This window comes from Siphateles boraxobius, unplaced genomic scaffold (genome assembly GCF_051911475.1).
Source record: "Siphateles boraxobius isolate OS27281-9 unplaced genomic scaffold, OSU_SipBor_1 6, whole genome shotgun sequence".
Taxonomy (NCBI): domain Eukaryota; kingdom Metazoa; phylum Chordata; class Actinopteri; order Cypriniformes; family Leuciscidae; genus Siphateles; species Siphateles boraxobius.
Window position 1 is genome coordinate 24,918,554 of NW_027509186.1, and position 27,670 is coordinate 24,946,223.

The following is a 27,670-nucleotide window of genomic DNA, read 5'->3' on the forward strand; positions in this document are numbered from 1 at the left end:
TTGATATCAGTCAGAATTTATGTTTCAAATGGCTTTTGTCCTACAATTTCCCAACTTTTTTCTTTTTAATTTGTATTGATTTTTGTAGTAAAGGTGAGAATATGTTGATGATCAGGCACATACAGACAGATCAATGAGGGCAGATATAAGTCCTTGCTTAAAAACATGTTGTATACACTCTATAATAGTATTGCAGTCTCAGCTACATGGTTAAAGCTTACGTGCTTGACTGACCCAGGTGTGCCACATCAGGCTTTTCTTGTGCATGTTTTTTTCTTGTGCATCAGAACAAGACTGGTTAAATTCAGTCTGCCCCTTTGGAAGCAGGAGACAGATAAGCACGTGGAGGGGCTTCTTTCACCGGCCCCCTATGTAGCAGACAGAGCTTATCCCTGTGTCTAGGCTGCCGCCTGGAAACTGCTGAAACCTGATCTTCACATTAAGCCCTGAGGCTGTTTATCATACTGCTGCATCCAGGCGAACAAGCAGATAACATTTGCCTCACTTCACAAAAATGCTTTAATGATAAAGAAAATGATGAAAACTGAATTTTAAGGTAAACATGTCAAAATATTCTGCCACAATTTAGCTTGGAGTGCAGTAAATACTATAAGGTTAATATGGGATGAAATTCTGACAAGCTGATAAAGACTGAATGAACAAACGTTCACACTATAGATTGTATCCAGAGGGCAATCTTGCGTGTATGATGGTGTTTAAAAGCTGGCTGCATAACAGATGTTTCACTGAATATATAATAGCAGCTACAAGCCCAAACCTGCCTTTTATGTATTACCTTATCATTACAAGCTGCCAAACAAGTTAATGGTTTTTTTATTGAATAGATGCTCATCTTGGGCTAAAATATGTGTTGTCTGATCCAGGTCTGGGACTATGAAACGGGTGACTTTGAGCGTACCCTCAAGGGCCACACAGACTCGGTGCAGGACATTTCCTTTGACCAAACTGGAAAGCTCCTAGCCTCCTGTTCAGCAGACATGACCATTAAACTCTGGGACTTCCAGGGCTTCGAGTGTATCAGGACCATGCATGGTGAGCACGGTGTCATATGTTGTCATTGGTTCTGGGAACTGTTAGGAGCCGTGTGGCGTCTCAGGGGGGAATAGAGTGTCAAGGGGGCAGGTGCTGAATGCAGCTCATTAATGTGCCAGCTTGCCAACAAATCCATAAAAGAGATTCTTCCTGTATTAGAAGCCAGCCTTTCACTAAAAAAATAAAACCTTAATAAACAGCATAGTTATATTTGAGTAAATGTGTTATTTTATAATTATATTATTAATTAATCATTCCTATTAATATATAGTATGCAAATATATTTATATATTTGTTTATAATTCATATTTATGCATTTGATATAATGTATAATGTTGTATAACATTTTCTTAAGCCTAAGATTTGTTCTTAGACCATTTTGACGTTCATTTTTCCCCCCACTCCACAAAAGTGAGAGATCCGGTCCTCAGAAAAGCATTCCTTAGGCTATTCTCTTCTTTAAAATCCTAATTGCTTGGTAAGTTTTAATAGCTTCTTTGGAAAAGGGAGGCCTTCAGGCTTTTCATATGGGAGATCACACCACAAGTGAATTTGCATTTTGTCTTACGGGTGCTGTATTATGTCAACATAACTGTGTTATTCCATGTGTTAGATGGATAGTTAACACTTAAAGTGTCATGAAACCCCCATTTTAGCTTGGGTCAGATCTCACCAAAGGTTTGGAAAAGCGCAAAAACAGTCTGTGTGGAAATCTGCGTAGAGAAGGGGGGGATGGGGGAACAACTGTATGCGATCCAGTCTCTTTATATTCCACTAATTATGAAGTTCAAACTGTATCAAAACCTCACTAATGCACTCAAAATGCTCAAATAATTGTATTGTTTTAGAATCTTACAATACAAACCAAAAACACAGGTACTGTACATCAAAATACACTTTAGCAGCGTTGATTCAAGAATAGGTAAGCTGGTTGGTTAACAGTAAGGATAGATAGCGTGGATAGATGTGCCCTATCATTTGTCATGCACAATACATAAATGTTTGTTAACATCTCAAAAAACATTTTAATGTATAAAGTGTTCTTAGAGTTTCCCTCAAGACATTTGTAATCCATACAAAAAAAATGGTAAATCCTGAGTGGTTATAATCCAAATAATGTGTGCGACAGCTTGTAATATGCACAAATCCAAATGCTTGTAATTTACACCCATCACTAAAGCTGGCATGATGCCCTGAGACTAGGGTAGACTGTGCTAGCGCAGTCTATCTTTGAAGAGGTGGCAAAGGAACCCCCCTACCTTCTGTTTGCAAGTCCCCCTTCTGCTCTCTCTCTCCCTCTCTCCCTCTCTCTCTCTCCCTCTCTCCCTCTCTCTCTCTCTTTCTCTCCCTCTTTCTCTCCCTCTCTCTCTCTCTCTCTCTCTCTCTCCCCCCCTCTCTCTCTCTCTACCCCCCGTCACTCTTCGTGGGTCGGCTGCTTTAGTGGAAGATTAGGAGATTTGGACCGCAGTTTAATTATCCTCTTTGAGACGAGATAACATTTTGTGCAAACCCCCCCCCCCCCCCCCCCCCCCCCATATTTAAGACTGCTTTTTCTAGGCTACTTAGTTTCATCATCTATTGAGGAGCTTAAAAATGGCATCCTGTGTAATTAGCATTTTTTTCCCTGCACACTGTGAGAACAAAGCAGCCCAAGGCAAATTAGCAGCTTCTTATTCTCCATTAAATTTTTCATTGTGTTTTAAACCTTAACCGTACATTGTCAGACTCTAATGTGCATGACTTTCTGATTTGTATGGTAGAAATGTGTATTTTATGCACTGAATTGAGAAATGAATTCAGTGCATCCATCTCAGACACTGTTGGTCATTTGAATGACAATTTCAGGACAGTTTGGAACATTTTATACTTAATTTATTACTGACCTTTTTTATTTTTTTCCAGGGCATGACCATAATGTTTCATCTGTAGCTATTATGCCCAATGGAGATCACATAGTTTCTGCCTCAAGGGATAAAACCATTAAAATGTGGGAGGTGGCTACTGGGTAAGTCATTTAGCAAATGCTTTATGCAGGTTTCATCTTTTTATTTGATATTTATTACATGTATTTTGTTTAAAAGTCCTGGGCTGCTAAAACAGGTTGTTGGTTTTAGATCAATGTGTCTAACCATAGCTTCCTTCAACAAAACCTTTCAATTACTGTGTTGAGTTACTTCAGCTGGAAAGTACCTGTGCAAATGTTTGTACAAGTAACAAATCAACATTTTGATCTCAAAGTTGTAATAGTCAGATGTGACTTGCAAAAATATGTGATAAACTTGCAGATATTTAATACCTGAAATGTTCTTGACATTAATAAATGTGGTTAAATCTGTGTTTTTTGGAAATTCTTAACAGGTACTGTGTGAAGACATTCACTGGCCACAGAGAGTGGGTGCGCATGGTGCGGCCCAACCAGGACGGGACCCTGATCGCCAGTAGTTCTAATGATCAAACGGTGCGTGTTTGGGTGGTGGCTACAAAAGAATGCAAGGCTGAGCTTCGTGAGCATGAGCATGTGGTGGAGTGCATTTCTTGGGCCCCTGAAAGCGCTCATCCCACCATCCTGGAGGCGACCGGCTCAGAGGTGAGAAAATTAGGGGGAAATACTGTAGCATCGGTGATGTCAAATATTTGTGTCATTTGTACTATAATTGTAGATTCTTTTCACGGTTAAACCACTTTTAACAGATTTAAAAGGAATGCTGTATTTATAATGGCAAGTGTTTTTCTTGTCGATAAAGTTCCAATCAAAGACTATCATTTAATATGTATGAGAATTATAATTATAGGTAACGGGTAATTGCTGACTAATAGTAATGAAGTGCATGTCTGTAATTATTTTGAAATGCTTGTCGGATTGTTTGTGCTGTAGTAATTAATGGTGGACAGTAAAGTATTTTTACTTTGTTTCTGTAATTACATTTAGTACATTTAGTCAATTATCTGTTCTTTATCAAATCATTTTTATTTCGGTAAACTTTTACTTCTCCACGTTTCCAAAGCATACTATCATACATTTAACTGCACTACATAAAATGAAAACATTGTGCCTTGTTATTTTAAGCTGAAAGAAATTGTCAATACAATGTCTGAATTTTTGAATGATCTGATTCTTTCAATGAACCCGTTAAATCAGTTAGCAAATTGCACTCATCGATTAATTCGTTTTTGAGTCAACTGCTGATTCTATGATCTAGTTAGTCTGACTCAAAATGAGCCAGTTACCAAGAGATTACACTTTTCTCTTGTCCTGTGAATTTGTGTGTGAAATGATTTCAATTGGAACTGTGATTGGGAGTTTCGCATGAGGGTAAAAGATTTGCTACGTTGACCAACATAAAGCTTTTTGTTTTAAGTGACAATGGCCCTTTTTTGTCTGCAAAGATTGATAGTATGTTAATGCTGGATTTTAGTATTGATTATTGTAAATGAAAATCATAATTTGGTCTGTTCTTTTTTTCTTTGTGTACTTGCAATTTCTGTACTTCAACCACCACTGGTAATTAACAACTGGTAACATGTAATGTCCACAAAATGGGTAGAGTAAAATACCAGGTAAAAATACATTTACAGAAGTATACTACAGATGCTACAAGAAACCAGCGCTCAGATGTTATTACAGGTCAACAGGAATTTTCTTCCCACTTCTTTTAACTTTTAACAAAAAAAGAAGGTTTGAATCCATGTTTTTTTGTAAATAATACATTTTTTCCATTTTATATTGATCTCTTTGCTGTGCACTGTAAACACATTTTGATGGTCCTTTTGATTTTCAACACACGATCTAAATTTGTCATGTACAATGGTTTGAAATAGACCATGAAATTACATGGGTGGGATTAGCAGTTGATGGCCTAAGGTGAAGAACGTACCATTTGGATTTTTTGCCAGTCTTATGATCAACCGTGTCCAATTTAATCTTTATCTGCTGAAGCATTAGCCCTCACAAAAGTTGAATACAGCCTTTAACCCTTACAGTAATTACTATTGTGTAAAGGAAACTTTCGCCTTAATGTTAAAAAAGCAACATTATTTGGTCTTGTTGAACCTATTCAGGTTGGAATTAAAATGCTCTCTTAATGTCCATAAAACTGCCACAGATGTTAATAACAAAGCCTTGTATGTCATTACAGCAGCTCTGTGTAAATGTATAAATGTGCCTGAACACACTTGTCTGAGCATGCCAGCCTCTCATCAAGAGCAATTTTGTTTTTGTGTCTGTTCACACTTCACCTCGAGCATAGTTGGCCTTTTATGGCAGGGAAATAATAGATAAGGCCTTGAATGTAATGACCGTCCATTCTTTACAGAACTATCTAAATGCATTATCGCCCCAAACACCTCTGCTCTTGTTATATCCCTCTTTTCATTGACTGCACGAGATGTGTAATGCATCTCTGTACTCTATTTTAAGGTGTGGAATTCAAAGGACAGTAATTCATCAGAGTGGTGTTATTTGATGTCTGTTATAGGCACCTTCACTAAAGTGTTTGTCTCCTAATGTTGCTGTTGTCGCCATCAGTCTTGATAAAGCAGTTTCCATAACCTTGTTGTGGTTTAAAGACTTGACTAAATGCTATTGCATCTTTCTTCAAAGAACAGTTAATATTAATCTATGCACACATGCTCTGTGTAAGAAGTTATACATCAGTAGCTATGTTTCCATCCAAAATTTTGAATTTAACTTGTGTGCAAAATTGAAATCTCGCATAAAACATTATATAAAGCACCGTTTTCATCCAGCGAGTCGAAGAGAACAAAATTGTAACTTCCTGATAAACTGCCATCAAATATCACTTAGAAAAATGGAAGTTGCTCTAGTAGGAGTCAAGTCACCTTCATTTATAAAGCGCTTTTAACAGTATGGATTGTTTCAAAGCAGCTTTACAGTGATAATAGAAGTTACCGTAACAGATTGTTTAAGCTTTACCACAGCTCTAGGATAAAGTTATTGTCCAGCTAAAGTTAGTTTGGATTTATTCACTTCTGTTGCAAAGATCATTAGTTATTAACTTGGGGGCCACTAACACGACACCGTTCTAACAGAAAAAACCCTTAATGCGCTCCGGCCACCCATCCACATAAAACAGTGCCTGGTGTCACGAAGAACCCACTCCCTGAAATGGGTCCGAAGGTGCAAACGATTATCAGTTATCTCTGCGAAAACCTCAAGCGCAGACGGCGCACACATGCGTATCACGTGTTCAGTCAGTAGGTAGGTATGCGTGTTTGAATATATATGTGCGCAGGCGTGTAGTGCGTCACAAATCAACCCTCAACAAACTACTTGTCTGGCTTAAAAATGTATAATACAGATTTTTTTTGTCCTGTCTGCGTAGTTACGCAAACCGGAATTATCCTGACAACATTTTATCTGTACAGTGGGGAAGGGAAGGAGGCCTTCACAGGGGAGAGACTAGTTGACACTTCAGGATTGCGTTGTCGTCGTGTCCAGGCACTGGTCCTTCATCAGATCTGGATCCGGCGGACTGTGGTAAACCTCGGGATAAACAGAGAGACTAATATTAGCGTAGACGCCATCCTTCTTATGATGTACCAAGTACATCAGGATTTATGGGAAGTGTTCTCGGTTCCGGCTGATCTAAACTATGCAGCCTAACATTTAATTATAAAATTCTATTATGTGTTATGTGTATGTTAGCCCAAAGATATGTTTTTAGTCTAGATTTGAACTGACAGAGTGTGTCTGCTTCCCGGACAATGTTAGGAAGTGTGTTCCGAAATTTAGGTGCTAAATAGGAAAAGGATCTACCTCCAGCTGTCGGTTTTTATATTCTAGGTATTATCAACTGGCCGGAATTTTGAGATCGCAATAGACGTGACGGACTATAGTGGTGGGGGAAAAAATACTATCGAATCGTCACATTTTTGCCAATTCCCACCCCTAACGGACTATAATGCGTAAAGATCTCGCTCAAGTTCTAGTGAGCTAAACCATTTGGTGCTTTGTAAGTAATCAGCAATATTTTAAAATGTATATGATGTTTAATAGGGAGCCAATACATTCTTGACAGAACCGGGGCTAATATGGTCATACTTCTGGTTCTGGTAAGAACTCAAACTACAGCTGGTTCAAAACGCAGCAGCTAGTTTATTAAGCGAGCAGGGCAACCACCCATAATAGCATTACAATAATCTAGCCTTGATGTCATGAACGCATGAACTAATTGTTCTACATTTTTCATTGAGAGCATATGACGTAATTTAGATATTTTTTTTAAGATAAAAAAAATGTGGTTTTACAGATACTAGACATGTGACTTTCAAATGAAAGATTGGTATCAAAGAGCACACCCAGGTTCCTAACCGACGACGAGGACTTGACAGAGCAGCCATCAAGTGTTAGACAGTATTCTAGGTTATTACGTGAGGACGTTTTTTTGACCAATAATTAGAATCTTTTTTTTCAGAATTAAGTAGTAGGAAATTACTAGTCATCCAGTTTTTTTATATCTGCCATGCATTCCTTAAATTTTGTGGATTGGTAAGTTTCGTCAGGGCGTGAAGAAATATAGAGCTGAGTATCATCAGCTTAACAGTGAAAACTAATGCCATCTTCCTAATGATATCTCCTAAGGGTATTAACAGTTAGCAAGGGTAGCATAGTTATAATTTTCTCCCTGATATTATCAATCTTGTAAGTAAAGAAGTTCAAGTCATTACTGCTGTGCTGCTTGGAAACGTCTGGACTAGGTTTATTTTTTGTTAGTTTAGACTCCGTTTCAAACAAATACCTAGGGTTTTGTTTATTTTCTTTTAAGGCCTCTGTATGCAATCATGCTCTCTTTCCATGAAATGTGAAATACCTCTAGTTATTTTTCAACGGCAAATTAATTTCTTAATTTGTTTATATTGGATTTTATGCGTTGTATGAGTTATGCATTGTGTGTTCTGTTTTTGTATACTCTTCTGTACAGCACTTTGGTCTACCTCGGTCGTTTTAAAGTGCTTAATAAATAAAGATTGATTAATTGATTGATACCTCTAGTTTTGTTTTCTTCCAGTTGCGTACTTTTTTTCTGGCCGCTCTCTTAAGGGCCCGAGTGTGCCCGTTGTACCATGGCGTTGGACTATTTTCTTTAATCTTCTTTAAGCGCAAAGGAGCAACTGTGTCTTAATCCTGGAAAAGAGAGTGTTAAATGTTTCTGTCACAATATCAAGTTCTTCTAAGCTATCTGGGATGTTGAGATGATGAGACTGATCAGGAAGATTATTAATAAAGCAATCTTTAGTGGCAGAGGTGATAGGTCTAACATATTTGTAACATGGAGTCGTCTTTGGCAGCCTTGGCTAAATGAAGATGGCAAATGCCTGCTGTTTGGGGAATGCAGTTGTGTAAAGTTAGTTTTGGCCTGATTTTGTTCGAAATGACATATCAGTTCATTCTTCGATTTCGCTTGATGAGTAATTGGACCTTAAGACAGTCCTGGGACGTAATTTTACTGAAACACTTTGATGAAAGACTTTGGCTAAGGCAATTACGAATGATCAAAACAACAACTTTAGATTCTGTGCAACAAGATCAGTCCACTGGTTAGTCCATCTATGCCATTCCATCGCGCCCCAGTTCACATGATCTGTTGAGGCAGTCACATGAATTTTTGCACATCAAGGAATTTATTCAGTAAATGTGTTTCCTTTATATAGTTTATGCGCATGTCTTCTTACCAAATAAAAAATTATCCAACTCAATTGAGCACATACATTTTTTGAATTTATGCCCATCTTGGCTTGCTTTTTTTTAATGCTATATCCCAAGATTTGCATAAAAATGGGTTGATGGAACGTGTCAGGAACGTTGTTTTTGTTTGCCAGGCAAGTTTTTGTTTATTTATTTTTCTGGCACAATTAATGTTTTCGATGAGATGACAACATCAAACTTGAAAACTGATATATTGACACCAAATATATTTTGAATTTTCATATATTTTAATATATTTTAAATATACATTTTCATATATTTTAATATATTTGAGGGGGGAAATAATTTTATAATAATTTTTCTTCATTTACATGAATTGTCCAAACAAACCGATTCACTGCTATATTGTGATTCATGATATGCCGCTACTTTTCTGTGACAACAGAAAGCTTACTGGTTGTTAGTATTTTAATAACAGCTGGACTGCCATCACACTAGTTGTTAAATTAATATTTCGAGTTGGCTACTCCACAGCATTGGTTCAAATGCTCTGTTTTTTTGTTTTGCCAGACCAAGAAGAGCGGGAAACCTGGTCCTTTCCTGTTGTCTGGTTCCAGAGACAAGACGATTAAGATGTGGGATGTGAGCATTGGCATGTGCCTTATGACACTGGTGAGTCTGTCTAATAAAATTAGTGTGAGTCTCTGCATTGCAGAATGTGACAGATTCAAAAAGCATCAAGGTTCTCGAACAGAAAATGTTGTTTGGTGTCATCTCGTTAGGTTGGCCATGATAACTGGGTCCGTGGGATTCTTGTGCACCCTGGAGGAAAGTTCATTGTGAGCTGTGCTGATGACAAGACTTTGAGGATCTGGGACTACAAAAACAAGCGCTGCATGAAGACCTTGAGTGCCCATGAACATTTTGTTACCTCTCTGGGTAAGTGGTCATATTTACAGTAATCTTCTCTCACTGGTTTTTGATGTTGTTTGAAATGCATATCAGGTGTTTTGATGACCAAGGAAGGCTAAAGATGCCTTTTAGAACTGTACAGCACATCCTCACTTCCCCCAAAGAGTGATTTTGAAGTTTGAAACTCGACAAAAGGTTGTCCTATCAGCCGTTGGCAGCTTATTTAGAGAGGACGCAGAACCCTCCAGTCTTTTAACTGCTCGAGTCCAGTTCTTTTCAGTGGATCAAGGCACTGAAGCTCTCTAGAGATACTTGATGTTATTCAGCCAGTTCCCCTGTAGGCTCCTGTGAAGCTTTAAACTTCCTTTTAAAAGCACCTCAGTACACAACACTCATCTTCTAGACTATTGATTTGAAACAATGGTTTTGGTGTGAATAGAGAATGTCTATTCGAGGCTTCAGGTCTCTTGACACTGTTTGAGCTTGTGAATCCTGCTATTTGAAGTGTTTTATGTATGTTTTAAAGCTGAAGTGTGTCATGTCTGTGCCATGAGTGTCATCAAAAGGAATTGGTAAAATACAGATTGGTTTCAAACAAGATTCTCCCCTCCTCATCCATTTGTCAAAAGATCAGACAGCCTCACCCTAAACTCATGCCATTGGCTTAGCTAACGCTGCCATGTTTGAGAAAAAAATTGTCACATTCACCAACATCTTTGGCATTTTTAATCATCGGCCCTTACGTTGTTTTGTTTGTCTGATAAATGTCGGAAGTTTTTTCTTTTCTTTTTTCTGATTGCAGATACACAGGATCTCCTATTCTACATCTTCATTAGTTTACTGTCTTTTTAACAGTCCTGTTTAATCAATTATTAGACTGAACTGCTAAATAAGTAAACGGTATATGAAGAAGTATTAGTGTTTGCCTTTCTATTATGAGTTATACTAATTATTAGTTCAAGTCTGTATGTTCCTAAAGTACAGTGTCTCTATTCTCTCCACAGATTTCCACAAGTCGGCTCCGTACGTCGTCACTGGGAGTGTAGATCAAACAGTAAAAGTGTGGGAGTGTCGCTGATCATAGCCACAGGACCCTTCACAACACCTCCATGCTCCCTTCCACCCCCCCGGACCCATTCCACTTCCGCCTCAGCTTCCTCCTGCTCTTCTGGATGCACTCGAACACCACGGTTATCACCCACCAAACTCTGGTTCAATAGCGTGTCCTTTTATGTAAATTATTCTGGATGTAGATCGAGCTATTAAATAAAAAAAAAGTATTCTTGCATGGTGAATCCAAAACTGTATACTGTAAATTTACATAATGTTGTCTAGAAGTACCATAGGTTTAACACAGGCTGATCTTTCACTCAGCCTGACCTACCGAAGGCAGAAGCTGACTGGGTTAAATGTAGGGCACTAAACTGATAATTTAATGACAGTGTCTGATTTCTTTTTTTATTATTAGTTTTGTTTTCGTCCACTGTCTTGGTCTGTTTGTGCCTAGCTTGGAGACCTTTTCAAGGGGCAAAGGCTACAGAACGACCCTATAATGCTAAGGAGGAGAGTTGATCTGGGGCTTGTTATCAAGAGTTATTCTGTAGCTTTGTTGCATCACTTCTGGAGTGTACTTACCATTCTCTTCTTGTGGATTTAGATAACATTTAATGGTTGCATCTAAGAACGTTTCATGTGTTTTGACTGGAAACCTTTGGGAATAAATCTTTGTACACTTGTCATGACACGTCCTACTGAGAAGTACAATCCCAGAGACATGACTTTACACTGTAAGAGAGAATTGTGCTTAATTATAGGAGTGAATTTGTATGGAACTCCTGCGTCCAAAAAGCCATGCTGAATAGTGGGCAGCAAGAGTTTTTCTTTTTGGCCCAAATCAGAGATAGCTTTAGTAAAGATTTTGATTTTGACCTCTATGATTTGTCTGTCACTCAGGAGCACTTCAAACTTGTAAGCACCGTAAACGTTGCCTCTTCGAAGCACTTGATTTGGCCCTCAACGTTTAAGATTGCGTTCAGATGAAGATGTCCTGATTCTTCCTTTGTTGTTTAAATGAACTCGTTGCCCCATATGGCAGTTGCGCAGAGACTTGAGAATTCATAACCATCAGTTTAGACATAGGGTTCAAAGCATGACAAGAGCTCAAAGTTTCCTCTCATCTTGGGATGTGCAAAAATCTGTCCTAAAAGTATGGGTGCAAAAATTTCCATGGTGAAAAAAATGAAACGATGGCCTTATGATGAAATGATAAAAATAAAAAAATGGAAAGCTCAATCTCATAATAAATCTACAAGTTGTGGAGCTACGAACTGATGATCTGTGATCTGCCTGTTCTCTCTGTGGAGCGTCCTGATGGTGACTCCTATTGTAAAGGGATCTTCATACTGTGGACCATAGCTGAATATCCCTAAAATAACCACAGGTGCTCAAGCCATTACTCAAGTGTGACGAGTGTCACTTTCTCTGCTTTATCTATTAATACATGTACAAAAAAATACACAATGGGAAATGATTTGATAAAGTCCCAAACATGGAGATAAACCATTCCATATCTTTTAAGGAAAATATATGCCTTTTGACTTTGTGCGAAGACAAAAGATATTCAATTAACTTGCACATCCCTGCTATTGTTAGATTTTCGGTCCCATCGGATTGAAGGTTTACGCAATGTAAGGCTTCAAAATGCATTTTAATTAGTCTTTTCATTCCAATGCAATTATATAATAAAGAATTCACTGCTTAACCATGCTATTATCAAGCGATTTCCTGTTGTGTGTGTACTGGGTGTACCTACTGCTGATGCTGAGAATCTGATAGTGAGTAGTCTGAGATCTGTACCTGTCCACGTAGCACTGCTGCATGTAACCGTACTGAGAATTGAGCTGTCTGGTTGGGAATCATTGGCCACATTTGATGTCCAACCATCCTCAAATGGCCAAAGTGACGTCTATTATATATAATGTCCTATCATTAGTTCAAGTCCCTACCAGATATGTCAGCTGGCGTGCTAACAGTGGGCCGCTCAGTGTGTGGTTGTAGAAGCCGATCTGTGTGTGCTTGAATGAAGGAAGATGACGACTTAATTTCGCTATGGGATTGTGGCAGACTGAGCAACCCAAGAGAGAAATGCCCATCACAAGCAAACACCGTTGATGCCTCCTGTAGTTCCTAGTGGAGACGATTGACATTGGTTCTTCAGTGACTTCACTCCGTTACACAGCACCAAAAAAGAGATTCATATGCACTGGGGCTGTAAACCTAAACCAAAAAAGTGGGTAATTTTGGACAAAAAATATTTCTGAATCTAATCATTTGTAATTTAAGCATGTATTAACATTGTCCAGAATTTATTATCCCCATGAGAAGTGCTACTCCCTTATGATTGGCTTTCCTTAAGACCTTAAGATTGGACATGCCTCTTTTAAAAGGTCTTGATGATGATGATGACAATGATGATGTCCTGTTTTTATATGTGTCCGGAGAGAATGTTTGCTATTCGCAGGTCCCAAGCAATCCCACTTCTGCACATGCTGGATGGGTTCATGTACAGACAGACTCATGAAGGTCCTGTCTGTAGGCCCATCCTCCAGCCACAGGTCTATCATCAGCTATTACTTTGTGAATAGATTGGAGGCTTCAGTCTTCACAGCTTGGATGGGACTCTTTGCTTTTTATGGTATCACTGTTCACACAGCCAATTGTTAACAATATATCTGGATGTTATTGTTTGCAACATAATTAAAGAAAAAAATATGAATGTTGTGTCTGTATGAATGAATGGTCAAAACATGGATGTGACGCTCAGTTTCCAGAGGTTACAGTTCATTAAATTTTTAGCATATTCCACTTCAGAATTTGTTTTAGTGGTTAAAGAACATAATGCAAACAGTACAAAACGATTACAGCTTGTTCTAACACATTTACATGATTTCATTTAAAAGAAAACAATTAAATAAAAGACTAAACCGGTCAGAAAGCAAACTTTGATAATTAATATAAAATACAATTATTATTTTTATAATTAAGTAGTAATCAAAATATGATGTAATACATTTTTAATAGCAAATACTATATCCATTTATGTAAGAAATTTGAAATTTAGGCTGACAAACATTAGCAATTTTTGACAGGGGAAAATAAAGGTTTATCTACCCTACTTTAATTGGTATTTTAGAAAATGTGTTACTTAAATTATTAGTTATACATGCGCAAAAATACAATATAATAGAACAATAACCACCACCACCAGTACAAAAGAAGAAAATTATAATAACATTCACAATGATACTTTATAATGGGGGTATATATATATAAATAATTGTAAATGATCTGGCCAATATTACATTTTATACTATCTAAATAAAACAAGTCCGTGACGCCATATGTGTGCGCCGACGCAGAATTGTGACTGAAGCAGAACCCGGGAAGAAACAGTTGAACGTTGGTACAACGTAATATGCCAATGACAGCCGAGGGTGCTGAACACTGAGAAACTACTGAAGTTTTCCCTTATCGGTATTCATCTATTCTTTCGATATTTTTAAACGGTAGAGTGTCGCCTGTGCTATTCGTTAGAGTTGCATGTTTGCAGTGTCTTGTCTGGTGAATCTATTAGCTGTTTGGCTAAGTTATTTTCTTAGCATAAATCAAGAGAATTACCCCTGCGCACGTTTGTGATTAGTGATAATTTATTACATTACATACTTACAAGAGTAATATGATTCCTCTATAAATAGATATGCAATAACAGCAAATATGTGTTGCAATTAAATATGTAATTTACTCACCCTCGTGTAATGTAAATTTGTATCAATTTATTTCTGCTTTGTAACAACAAGAATATGTAAGGCAGAATATTTGGGGCTAACAGTCTCAGTCAACATTGATTTTCAAAGCTTTTTTTCTCTCCATACAGTGAAAGTGGATAGAAAACTGGAATGGAATGAACTATCTCTGTAATTCTATTTGACTCGTGACTCTTAAGATTGGTGGATCTTTCTGATAGCTGTTTGTAGTGACGGGCAATCTGTATTGCAGGAAGAATGGCCCTGAATAAATCCATGCATCCTCGAAACCGTTATAAGGATAAACCTCCAGACTTTGTCTATCTGGCCTCTAAATATCCTGAATTCCAGAAACACGTGCAGACCACACTGACCGGCAGAGTGACGTAAGTAATGTTGTTTTTGTATTTTTTTTAAAGTGTCATATGATTTGCTAGAGGAATTATGACGTAAATGTGTTGTTCTGTTCTAGTATTGTGAGAATCCTTTGTGTCTTCAAATGACACAAGCTGGAGGAGGATCATACACTCCTGCTCTTGTGGCAAGCGTGTGTGTGTGTATACAGTGCCTAGCATAAGTGAACACCCATGCTAAAGTTGACTAAAAAGTGGAATACAGTGCCTAGAATAAGTGAACACCCATGCTAAAGTTGACTAAAAAATGGAATGGAATAAAAAAATCATCTTTTGGAAATTGATCTTAATGCCTTAATTTAAAAAATGAGAAAAAATCCAACCTTTAAGGACACCAATTTTCTTTGTGAATGAATAATGTATCGTAAATGAATAAATGTTCTTCCTTAAAATACAGGTTGCGCAAGTCAGGACACCCCTATGTTAAAATAAGGAATTAAAAAAGCCCCACATCATCACATTCCCTTCACCATACCTAGAGATTGGCATGTTGTAATTTCAGTTAGGCTAATAGCTGGTTTGATTTGCATTGAGAGATGATCTTATGGAAAGTGCCCCATGCCAGTCTCTAGGTATGGTGAAGGGAATGTGATGATGTGGGATATTTTAATTCCAAAGGCCAAGGGAACTTTATCAGGATGTATAGTATCCTGGATCCATGAAATAACTGGCCTTTAAAAATAAAAATCTGCCTGACACTATGGGAATTTAACATAGGGGTGTCCTGACTTATGCAACCTGTATTTTAAGAACATTTATTTACGATACATTATGCATTCACAAAGAAATTTGGTGTCCTTAAAGGTTGGATTTTTTATTCCTCTTTTTAGTCAACTTTAGCCTGGGTGTGTTCACTTATGCTAGGTACTGTGTGTGTGTGTGTGTGTGTGTGTGTGTATATATATATATATATTATATATATTACACAACTCTGTAAAGAGACCACTGCAATATGAACAGTTTCTCTGGATTTACTATACGTATGTGTTTGAGTAAAATTAACATTTTTATTATATTCTATAAACTACTGACATGACATTTCTTCAAAATTTCAAATAAAAATATTATCCAAAATCCCGAAATTCAAGATGTGTTGGGAAAAAATGGCTCTATATGAGTTATTTTTATATTTATAACATATAATATTAGAAAATATTTCCAGAATATTGGCGTGATTGCAAATGTGTTAATGATTTTATACAACAGTTTAGTAAACAAAGAGTGAATATTGTGAATTGACATTTTAGACGTAATATTGTAAATATTCTCTGTTTTTGCTCTATTTCTCCAATGACAATAGTTCCAAACAAAATCCGGGGTTTTTGTGATTCAGTTGCTTAGTTCTAGAATGAATCTGTCGTTTTGACCGAATCAGTTGAATGAATGCTTCTATGACTTGTACATTAAGACGGTGATTTGGCGCCACCTATTATCGGTTTTAATTTCATAATTAAAAAGATATAATTTATAAATTTTTTGCATCTAATTTTTTCTATATTAAAATGATTATATTTAAATAATTATTCTCATAGCATTATTTATGGTGTTGTAATTGCATTGTAAATGCATGGTTTATAGAAAAAAATGGTTAGAACATTGTTAGAAAAAAATGCCCCCCCGGATATCCATTTAAGGGCTCAAATATTGGCTCTAAATGGGAAAGTTAATGTCTGCCGGTGATATTCCATAAAATATATATATAAGCAAAGTTAAACAGATGACATTTGCTATAAAACCAATATAATTAATGCATCACACTTGTGAATTTACCTTCAAATGTTTTATCTTCAACATTTCTCGTATAATTGTTATTATAATAATAATAATTCCAAATTTTGATAATCATAAATGCATGCTATAATAAATTATATGATTATTATTATAATTTAAATGTATAAGAAAGGTAATCATTTCTGAGAGAAAAATATGTAAGGTTGAAGCCAATATAAACTGTACTTTTTTCTGTTTGGTATTGTAACTTGACTTGACTTGACCCTTAGCAGGACTCGAGATGACTTGCTTGAAGTGAACCACTGACCTGACTTGACTTGACTTGACTTGGTTGTGTGTACTGCGACTTAGACTTGCTTGAGACTTGATGGTAGGGACTTGAGACATGCTTGTGACTTGGACATGTGTGACTTACTCCCACCTCTGCTGTGTGGCATGGAGAATTGTTCCTGTGGTTGGGTAACATTGTCAGAGCAGAAAGTCTCTGTGCCCAATCCTGTTTTCATTATATATGTTTCCTTTAGGTTCTATATTTCATAGACAACATGGATTATCTTTTCATTGTTATGCAGATAACACTTAGGTGTACCTTTGTGGAAACAGAATAAGAGTTCAATTGCCTCCACGAAGTTAAATTGGATGTTATTATTATTTTTGTGTTTAAATGAAAGCAAAGCAAAAAAAGCAGCTCCTAATACTTAAAATGTGTCTGATTTACCCCTTTCTGTAAAGTGGTGGTAAAGAATCTTGGCGTACAGTTTGATAATTTCCTGAAATTTGATAAACGGATTAATTCAGTGGTCAAATTAATTTTTTTCTGTCTGAGATTTACCATTTTTGTCTTCTAGTAATTTTGAAGAGTTTATTCATGCTTTCATCTCTGTAAGACTGGATAATTGTAATTCACTGTATAAATCACTGTTAAATCGTCTTCAATTGGTGCAGAACGCTGCTGCCAGACTCTTGACAGGCACTCATAAGATAAAGCATGTAACGCCTATTTTGGCCTCACTACATTGGTTGCCAATTCAATATAGAATTGATTTTAAACAATTGATTCTTGTATACAAAGCAAAGCACTACACAACTTGAGGCCTTCATATTTAGCAGATCTTCTTACGCACCACCTAGGACTCTCCGGTGTTCCTAGGACCATATTAAGATTGAGTGGCAACTGGGTGCTTCGATGCATTGCTACACCTAAGACTAGCATCTTCTGTTGGTACTTTTAAAAGTGATCTGAAATGACTTGCATTAGCTTTTGGCTCAACATGTTAATGAAGAAAGAGGCTCTCGTTGATCTTGTGTATCTGATTCTGTTTGTCATTGGCTGTGTGTGTCAGTGTTATGGTGTTATTAGTTGAGTTAGGTTATGATTCTATTTTTTTATATTTTTTTTATTTGATGAATATGATTGTACAGCACATTGGTCAACATCCAGTCATGTTTGATTGAAACAGAAAGAATTATACTTTATCTCAAGACAAAAGGCACTCTGCTCCTAATAAATTCGTTAATATAAATTAGAGATCAGCTTTAATACCTAAAAACTAGTATGTTGATATCTGCTAGGATGCATGCAGTCTCAGAGAATCAGTCAGCAGACTTCTGGTTTGGCTGTGTAAAAAGGAGATGAGTTATTTGTAAATCAATAATCACTTTGGCGCAGTACTTTAGGCCTGTCCCATTGAAGCGGCTGCTATGATTGGATGAGCTTCCTGCTGTGACTGTCGATACACCGCAGCGCATCCAGGCCTCCTGGGGAGGGGTGGAGCTCGTGCTGTTGTCAGAAAATGAACTTGACAAGCTGCGATCTTCTCTGAGTAAATTGCCTGAGTTTTTTTTTTTTTTTTTTTTCATCTTTTATTTTTTTAGCCTCACTTGCAAGATTAGTTTTTGGCCTAATGGGAATCATCTTGTGCAAACGCCCTAAAGTCATGTCTGAGGCTGAACCTCTTGCATTTTTTGCCAAGTCTCCATATTTCCAGTCATTCCCACTTGGTTATGCACCGTTACTATTGACCTTGCCAAGAGGTGTGTACTTCTCTCACTACTGAGTGAAACGTCCCGAAGGCACTAGAGGTAGCGCATACAAATCGCCTGCTGTGCCTACAGGGTTTCAGTCTTAAAGAAACAGGCGATGTTTGGTTCAGTGAAGACTTGACTGGAGCAAAGATCTCAGCCTCTGGGAGTTTAGCGCTTCAGGTACCAAAAAGCAGTATCTCAAATCTCTTGGTTGTCTCCACAGTCTTAGCCATCCTTAGGGTTTGTATAGCACACACTAATGTTTTTACAGGCTCAGCCTCCATCGTTATTTTAGCTATTGTTTTGGACCCGTTTTGGCAGCTGAAAGAAAGACCGCACTGATTATGCATGTATGAGAGGAAGCAGGAATCTTGGATGCAGCCTTTCGACACTGGGCTGTTTCCTGTCTGTATCTGTGGGAAAGCACTGCAGATGTGCACTACAGAGCTGAAGTGTGGCAGGTGGAAATGGGTACAAAAGCATCTTGGTGTGGAAGAACGCCTCAAGTGTTTGAGATTTGGAGGGTATGGAGCTTGTAATTGGGACACAGAAATGTGAAATACCTCAGGCGGTGTATGCAGGAGTGACAGTGACTCTGTTTCAGAGTGTCATCTTTGATCATTGACTACTAAACATCATAGAACTGAGAAAGAACACTGAGATTTGATTAGTGGTTGACCAATAGGGTTTTCTAATGACCGATGTCGGTATCTAGAGATCAGTTTGACTTATATTTAACTAATATGTATTATTGATATCAAATGACACAAAAATACTGAATTATATATATATATATATATATATATATATATATTTACATTTTTTGCATTGTTTTTGTATTTTGTATTTACTATTAATGTGTAGCAATGATTGGCTAGTTGTCCAAACACGTTTGACATATTTAATGGCAGTTCTTATATTCACATGTTAACAGGGTGCTTTGATTTAGTTTTTGGGCCACATGCATGGTAAAACCTTCTCAGAAATGTTTTAAATTCTCTCTCACATATTTGGATAGTCTTTGGCAAGTTTCTTATGCTCATCAAGGATGCATTTATTTGATCTGAATTACAATAAACAGTAATATTGTCAAATAATTACAATTTACAATATCAGCATCATTACTCCAGTCTTCAGTGTCACATGATCCTTTAGAAATCATTCTAATTTGCTGATTTTGTGCTCAAGAAACATTTCTTGTTATTATCAATGTTGAAAACAGTTAAGCTGATTAATATTTTTGTGGAAAATGTTATACATTTTTTTTCAGGAATCTTTTATGAATAGAAAGTTTTGTTTGAACAACATTTATATAAAATAGAAATCTCATTACAAATGTCTTTACTGTCATTTTGGATAAATTTAATACATCCTTGCTTAAACTTGCCAAATTTGACTCACCCCACTCATTTAAACAGTAGTTTATGATATCACACAATTTGATTTAAAGACATATTTAATGTTTGAATGAACATATTTAAATTAATATTTGTAACATGCACAGAAATGCTGCAATAAACTAAAATATAATTTATTTTGCATTCTATTTTCTAAAGTACTTTGAAACTATTAAAATGAGCTTGTGAAAAACAAATATAAGTCAGTCAGTCAGGATATCTGGGTTTAATTGAGGTATGTGATATTTTTTTTGTGTATTGTCTATTATTGTTTTGTTGACTATAATAATATCACAAAGAGAACTGTAGTTGGCCTGTCTTTCCTCACCCACAGTGCAGATCCTGTCTAGTCACGTCACATTTCCTCAGCAGGAGAAGTCATTATAGCGTTACAGAGAGAGAGAGAGAGAGCGAGAGAGATCTGTGCTTCAGAGAAAGCAGAGGAACAAAAGAAATCCGGTCTGTAAAGACCTGTGCTCACAGCCCCAGACTGTATTGACGTCTGTGCACCTGGAGAGGCTCAGCTGATAGCATTAGTGTGTCCATCTTTCTGCTGTCTTTTCTCTCAGGTGCTCTGTCAGGTCTGGCCGTAGAGGCTGTTTTTGAAGATGCGGCTTGAAAAGAGTCCCATGTTTCTTCACCCTTTGATTCCTAATGATGGTTTTGAAAATTCTAACAACGCCCCTGGAGCTATTCGCCTCTGCGGTCTAATTATCAGGGTTTTACAGCCTGTCCACCACAAACTCCCTCCGCTGTTAGCCTTTCTACATCTTCTTGTCTTTCGTCCTTTTGCTGGTGCACATATAGAGCATTCAAATACCTTTAATTTTTTTAATATGTTATCAAATTAATTATTTTTTTGATCAGGGATGTACAAAATATATCATTACCATTATGAGGTCTTTTATAGTTTTTTTTATTTATTAGTATTTATTGTTATCAGACTATTGAATAATATATACACATATATGTATATATATAGGCTGATATTGAATATTTAATTGTGCATTCTTATTTCGCTTATTTTTACATTAAGATTATGTTTGCCATCATCTTAAAGTTTTCTGAAAGTAATTTTTTTAAAACAGTAATAATTTAATAACACTAAATATAATATTTAGCAATTGTCAAAGTGAGTATGCATTTTATACTCTATTAATGTTAATGATGTAATGTTAGCATTTATGTTTAGAAATGCTGCAATAAACTAAAATATAATTTATTATGCATTCTATTTTCTCAAATGACTTATGCATGATTGATCACTTTGATCAAGCCAACATCGGCCACATTTATCCAGGTGGATTTAGTTAGCACAGATCTGGGTCAGATATAACTATAATAATGACATTTGAAATGACCACACTGGTCTTAACCGAGAGAGGGGCTTTGTTCAGTTACATATATGAATAATAAATAAGTAATAATATATAAATATATATATAAATAAGAAATGTTAATAAAAATGTACTGTTTTCCTCTTCCTTTTTTATATCTCTTGGCATTGATTGCTAAAGAATTGTATTTCATTCAGGAATTCTGGACAAGTGTGTTTCAGGAAGCGTTTGAGCGTTTCTTCTACAGAACTTTGGTCAGATGTCTGGAGATGTTTTCAGCTCATGTTTATGCATGTTTGGTCTGACAATCGTAGTATCAACAGGAGGAAACGACATTGTTTAAATGTAAATGAATTCTGCAGCAGGTGTTAGTTTGACACACATTTGCATGTTTTTTTTAATATAAAACTGTAAATCCTTCTGCCATCTGCAGCAGGTGTACGTTACAGCACAGTTACCATCAACCACTGTCCTGGACCACATGCTCCTCGTCTCTCTTTCACACACACACACACTTTCTCTTTTTCACTCTTTCTCACTGAGTTTGCTCTGAAGACTCTACTAGCTTAATAACCAAAGTAGGCAATGCATATTGCTTACTAATTTTAAAGTATGTGATATAAAATGCATTATTTAAATGTAAATTTTTAACCAGTGCTATTTTTTAACATGGCCTGTTTAAGTGCATCACATTGCATCTTTAATTTAGTTGGTGACAGACACCATATGTATATATTGTGCATGCTTATTTCCTTCATTCTTACATTTAGATTACCTTTGCCAATATTTACTTTAAGTTAATCTTTAAAACATTAATAATTTCAAAAACACTGTTACTGTAAAATTAATCTTTATCAGACCTCAAATTGAATATCCATTTCTCAAACAGTACTTAATAATGTTAACTTGTATATATTATCACATTATCGATTTCTATCAGTCTACTTTTAATTTGAAAATCAAGTTTTTGATGTCGTTTATTTGACTGTGTGGTGTTTTTAATATTATCTAAGACAAACTATGCGCAAATTCATCAGTCAACACTAAAAAACACGGTTTGAAACAGCTTCTGTTTCCTACCGTCACAAACATATAACCAATCCCGTCAACGTGTGGGATGGGGCTTTTCTCCACTGACTTTCAAAGGATGCAGATTTTTTTTAAAGGTAGTTGTCTGACTCTGAGATGACGAACGGTAAGATGGTTTGTGTAACATAAACAATACATTATTAGCTCTTTGATAACGTAGTCAAGCAAAGGGCTAATCATCAATTACGTTATGTGTCAGATGTTGTAGAGAACAATTCATAAGACGCATTACCATTCTGATACATCGACTTGTAGATGACCCTGTAAAATTCCATCCTTCTTCTGAATCAGTTATTGGTTCAAACATATATGACTGAATTAAACCAATATATCCACTTGCAGTCGTGTAGCTACAGTTGAGCGAGTGGATCAGGTAGTCTAAGTGAGTGGAGTAAAAAAAACGTTTAACTTTTAAAATTATGGTTTTTGAGGAGTCAAAACATTCCTCAAAAACATTCCAGGAGTTTTCTCCATATAGTGGACTTCAACAGGAACCAAAGGGTTGAAGGTCCAAATTGCAGTTTTAATGCAGCTTCAAAGGGCTCTACACGATCCCAGCCAAGGAATAAGGGTCTTGTCTTGTGAAACGATCGGTCATTTTCTAAATAAAAAATAAATAAAAAAACATTTATATACTTTTTTTAACCACAGATGCTCATCTTGCTCTAGCTCTGCGATGCGCCTATGACTTTGCATTAAGTAATCACATTGGAAAGGTAACTCATGACGTAGGCAGAAAAGGTAGGGTAGGGAGAAAAACTCCTCCAATTTCAAAATCGTCTGACATTGTTGTTTTACCTTTTTTTTGTAAAGGCCGTATGACTTCCTCTTTTCACTTTCGCTTTGGGTCGTCACTTCTGCCTTACACCTTTCCAACGTGATTACTGCGTGAAGTCGTGGACGCGCATTTGAAGAGCTAGTGCAAGCTGAGCGTTTGTGGTTAAAAAGTAAATAAACATTTTTTCTTTTTTAGAAAAAGACTGATCGTTTCACTAGACAAGACCCTTATTCCTCGGCTGGGATCATGTAGAGCCCTTTAAAGCTGCATTGAAACTGCAGTTTGGACCTTCAAACCGTTGTACCGGTACCCCATTGAAGTCCATGGAGAAAAATCATGGAATGTTTTCCTCAAAAACCTCAATTTCTTTTTGACTGATGAAAGAAAGACATTAACATCTTAAATTATCAGGAATTATCAGTTTTAATGGGAGAAGAATTGTTGACTTCAGGGAGACTTAAAGCATTAAGTGATAGTTTTGTTTAATTGTATCATATTGCATTTTTAATTCAGTAGCTTGAACAAAGATTTTTTTTCTACAAATATAACTTTTGACAGTCTTAAATAATGAGGCACAAGTTATTTTCTCTGGCTGATTCAACATGTTGGAGGTAAAAGGTTAAGTCAAACACATTTCAATCTGTGATATAGTATTTTCTGCAGTTTTTTTTCTTTGCACATTTTGATGAATTAAATGATAGTCATAAAAAAACGTGCGTGATGTGCACAGTATTGCTGGAATTGTCATATTAGTATATTCGATAATATTATTGTGGTATGCTTAGAGATTTGCTAAAAACTGATCTGGTATTTAACCGAAACTTCACAAGTTAGCCCAGTAACTTAGTCTTAAGACGTGGGTTTTGCCAAAATATTAAGTCTTTTATATATACGAATTATCATCAGCTTCTCCTTTTCGTCGTTCCAGACTCCAGACATTGCTGGTTAGATAAGCTTCCTTCCATTTCTTTCCTAAGTCTCTTATGCCACAGTTTGGAGGATAGGGTTAATCTGGAAATAGACACTCGCTGAGAGGGATATGGGTACGACAAGGAATCCTTTCCCCATCATTTTTCCTCTGCTGCTACTGGAGGAGAAAGATATGAAAGGAGAGGAAAGATTTGGGGCGCAGATGTCATCCAGAGAGAGATGGGATTAGAAGGCATGAACTAGAGGCTCGTGAACAACCTGGAAAGAACTAGGGAGCATTAAAAATTCAGACTACAGTGTGGCATTTAAAGGAAATATGAAATCCAAAAATTGAATTCTGTCGTTTGTTCCGAACCTATATTTTTGAAACGTTTGGGGTCAGTAAGATGTTTTTGAAACATGTCTCTTGTGCTCACCAAGGCTGCATTTACTTATTTGATCAGTATAGTCTATTTATATATATTTTCTAATATATTATAAAGTGTAATTTATTCCTGTGATGGATTTTCAGCATCATTACTCGAGTCTTCAGTGTCACATGATCCTTCTCAAATCAATCGCTAGCGTTTGGTCTTGATGCCTAGCGTTCGCCTTAGCCAACTCATTCACCACGAACGGAGCGAGCTGGAAAATCAAACTTTTCCCGAACCCCGTGGAGAGGTTCTTGCTCCGGCTTTAACTTCTTGATATTCGTCAGCGTTGCCACAACGGACTAAACGGCTTCGCTCGCATCTTTCTCCGCTGCCATTACTGAACTACATCTCAAAATAACGCACAACATCAACGTCATCGTTCTCAGCCACTCCCTCTGTTCGCTGATTGGCCCGGTAAAAAAATTATCGGAGAAAACCAAAGACTACAGCACAATCCCAGACTAGTACTGAAGGAAAATGAAAATTGAGCGGAAGTACGTAGGAGGGCGGAGCCAGGCTAGTTATTGACATCCTGCCGGATATTTGGTTTAATAGCTGCAGCAGAGATTAATTGTTAACAACAATACAATGCACAAATTGTACGGACAACTTTTATGATGAATTCATGTTATTTTATGTAAAGATTCTAAGATTCTTTTTTGTGTTCAACAAAAAGAGAAAAGAGGTTTAAAATTGCATGAGGGTGAGTAAAACATGTCAGAATATTAATTTTGGGGTAAACTATCCCTTTCATTTAATTCTGTAGTAAAAATAAATCTGTGTGTGATTTTTCAGTAGCTTCTAGCTGCAGTAAAAGTAGCATTAATCTCTGCACCCTGGCAGACAGTGAGTTGCATTATTGATGCAGCGGATGACTGTCCTTGGTGAGGGCCCTCTGCTGAAATGTTGGGCGTAATTGCGGGGTTCAGCCTCAGTTCGCTTACAAATGAGATGCGGGGACATGGAGGGGGGCGTCTCACATCGCTCATCCTCACAGGGCTAATCCTAAAATTAAACTCACACTCCCCTTGTTGGGGTGTCAGTTTCTGACACATGCCAGCTTTAGCCATCAGCTTGTCTTAGGAATAGAGCAGCCAAAAATATAAATTCTGACATCATTTATTCATCCTCATGTAATTACTAACCTGTATAACTTTTTTTCTGTGGAACGCAAAAGGAGAAATTTAGCAGAATGTCCAAACTGCTCTTTTCTATACAGTGAAAGTTAATGGTGACCATGGTTGTTAAGTAAGATTTAAGTGAATAATGACTTATTTCATTCTATTCATTACACTAAAATATTGCATGGCTTCAGAAGATTTTAAATACAGTTCATAAGTTGCATGGACCACTTTTATGATGCTCTAATGGGAGTTTGACAGCCCCTGGGCACCATTCACTTTTGTTTGGTAAAGTGCAGCTTAGACATTCTTCAAATTATCTTTTGTTTTCTTTTCCACAGAAAGAGTCATAGAGGAACAATGTAGGTATAAGTAAATAATGACAGGATTTATTTTAAATGATGTGACTACAGTTTGCCTTTTAGTTTATATTTTCAAAATTTCAGAAACCATACTCTTGTAATCTCAAATCTCAGAGGTGAACGTCCCCAGGATATTCACCATGCTTGTGTTTACTGCAGTGTTAAGTTGAAATGAGATCCTGGTCGACTGGAGATTTGAGATGCTGACAAAACCAAAGAAAACCTGACAGTTGGTGGAACGTCAATCCTCACAAAAGACCACTCGGCTCTTTATTATCTTATTAAAACAGCACAGCTAGATTCTTTGTTCTTACAGAATACAACAAAAAGCTGTGGATTGTTTTCAGCATCTATGCTTTGTTTGCTAATGGTCGGCTTTGGAAGCGTTTGAGTTCAGGGTATTGAAACGTATTTAAATGTAAGCTGTAGAGGTGACCTTGTGTTGCTGCTGATGATGGTGCTGATGGGTAGACCCATGCTGCGCAGTTGGGTTAGTATGATTGGTTAAAACTGTGCTTCAGGACTCAGATTTCACATAAATTGCAATCCTACATTGTAGTATATGTTTTTGTAATTTTTGGTTTGCACCCCTTCTGATATGAACCTTCTTTAGCGTGACTGCAATATTTGTTGTTATTTAGATTTTTGTGATATTCAGACACATCTCTTTCTGAATCTTCTGATTTCTACTTGATAAACCATCCTTTTGCAGCTAACAGTATGCTTTTCATCGTTCATTCCAGTCTGTGTCCTTGAGTCAGAGGGTTGCTGTTTCTGAGTTTCTCATCCTGTAGCTGATCTGCCCATATACACACCCAACTCACGTCAGCATCACCGTCCTCTCACACACTAACACACATCCACACCGCTTGTGCTCTACTAACACACACTCCTCTGCGGGGTGGGTGAGCTCCTCACATGCGCTATAGCAGTTACTGTGGAGACGGCTGGGCTGCGGCACTTGGTGTTCGTCCTGTGAGCCGAGCGATTCACATGGAGGCTAAAAATAGAGGGCAGGTTAACGGCTCTCACTGCCTCGTCCTCTGCACACTGATTATGACCTGACGGATGCAAGGTCAGCCACAGTTAAACCGGATCATTTACACACTGTGTGGCGACCAGCTGAGCTGCTTGATCTCCATTATACCATATCTGGCCCTCTTTGTAAAGTCCACACTTTATTCTTTACAGAGCTTTTGTTTTATTTACTGTCGACATGTGTGCTTCATGAAGGCTTTATTACTGTAGTTAATCCTGTTAAGTGGTAACCATGGAAACCTTCTATGACATCCATATTCATATTTAATTCCCAAGGTCACATTTTCAAGATTAATAGGCTGGATTGAAAAACTGGATTAATTATGGCTAATGTGTTAATAAATTATAAAGATAGAAGTGTATTGGATTTTTCACATGACAAATGTTTCCTCTCTTGTGTTGTGGTCTCATTTGTATTGGAATAAATTATTCTTGCAATGTAAAAGACTGTGGTCCACTGATGTTCCTTAATGGCTGATGCCGATATCCAAAGAACTGGGTGGTCCAATGGCTAATGACCATTATTGCTAAAGGAGCACAAAGTCTAGTCAAATGAGTTCTGTGAATTTGGACATACATCTTTTGTCACATACTGTTTTTCGC

At 36.9% G+C, this 27,670-nt stretch overlaps 2 protein-coding genes across 6 annotated transcripts in view; both read left to right on the forward strand.

The window, feature by feature from the left end:
• Positions 1–13,406, forward strand: part of pafah1b1a (platelet-activating factor acetylhydrolase 1b, regulatory subunit 1a) — a 53,122-nt gene extending 39,716 nt beyond the window's left edge. Inside the window, exons 6-11 of the mRNA XM_077208322.1 lie at positions 885–1,053; positions 2,956–3,058; positions 3,412–3,640; positions 9,290–9,391; positions 9,502–9,658; positions 10,636–13,406. Of these exons, the coding sequence (XP_077064437.1) occupies positions 885–1,053; positions 2,956–3,058; positions 3,412–3,640; positions 9,290–9,391; positions 9,502–9,658; positions 10,636–10,709 (834 nt within the window). The 3' untranslated portion in view covers positions 10,710–13,406. The remainder of the gene's footprint in view (positions 1–884; positions 1,054–2,955; positions 3,059–3,411; positions 3,641–9,289; positions 9,392–9,501; positions 9,659–10,635) is intronic.
• Positions 13,407–14,046: 640 nt separating this feature from the next.
• Positions 14,047–27,670, forward strand: part of mettl16 (methyltransferase 16, N6-methyladenosine) — a 42,820-nt gene continuing 29,196 nt past the window's right edge. For 2 of the 5 annotated variants that reach the window (XM_077208323.1, XM_077208328.1), the window contains exons 1-2: positions 14,047–14,164; positions 14,687–14,819. In XM_077208323.1, the coding sequence (XP_077064438.1) occupies positions 14,692–14,819 (128 nt within the window). In that variant the 5' untranslated portion in view covers positions 14,047–14,164; positions 14,687–14,691. Of the gene's footprint in view, positions 14,197–14,564; positions 14,605–14,685; positions 14,820–27,670 lie in introns of all 5 variants that reach the window. The other 3 variants (XM_077208327.1, XM_077208325.1, XM_077208326.1) reach the window with 3 other exon arrangements.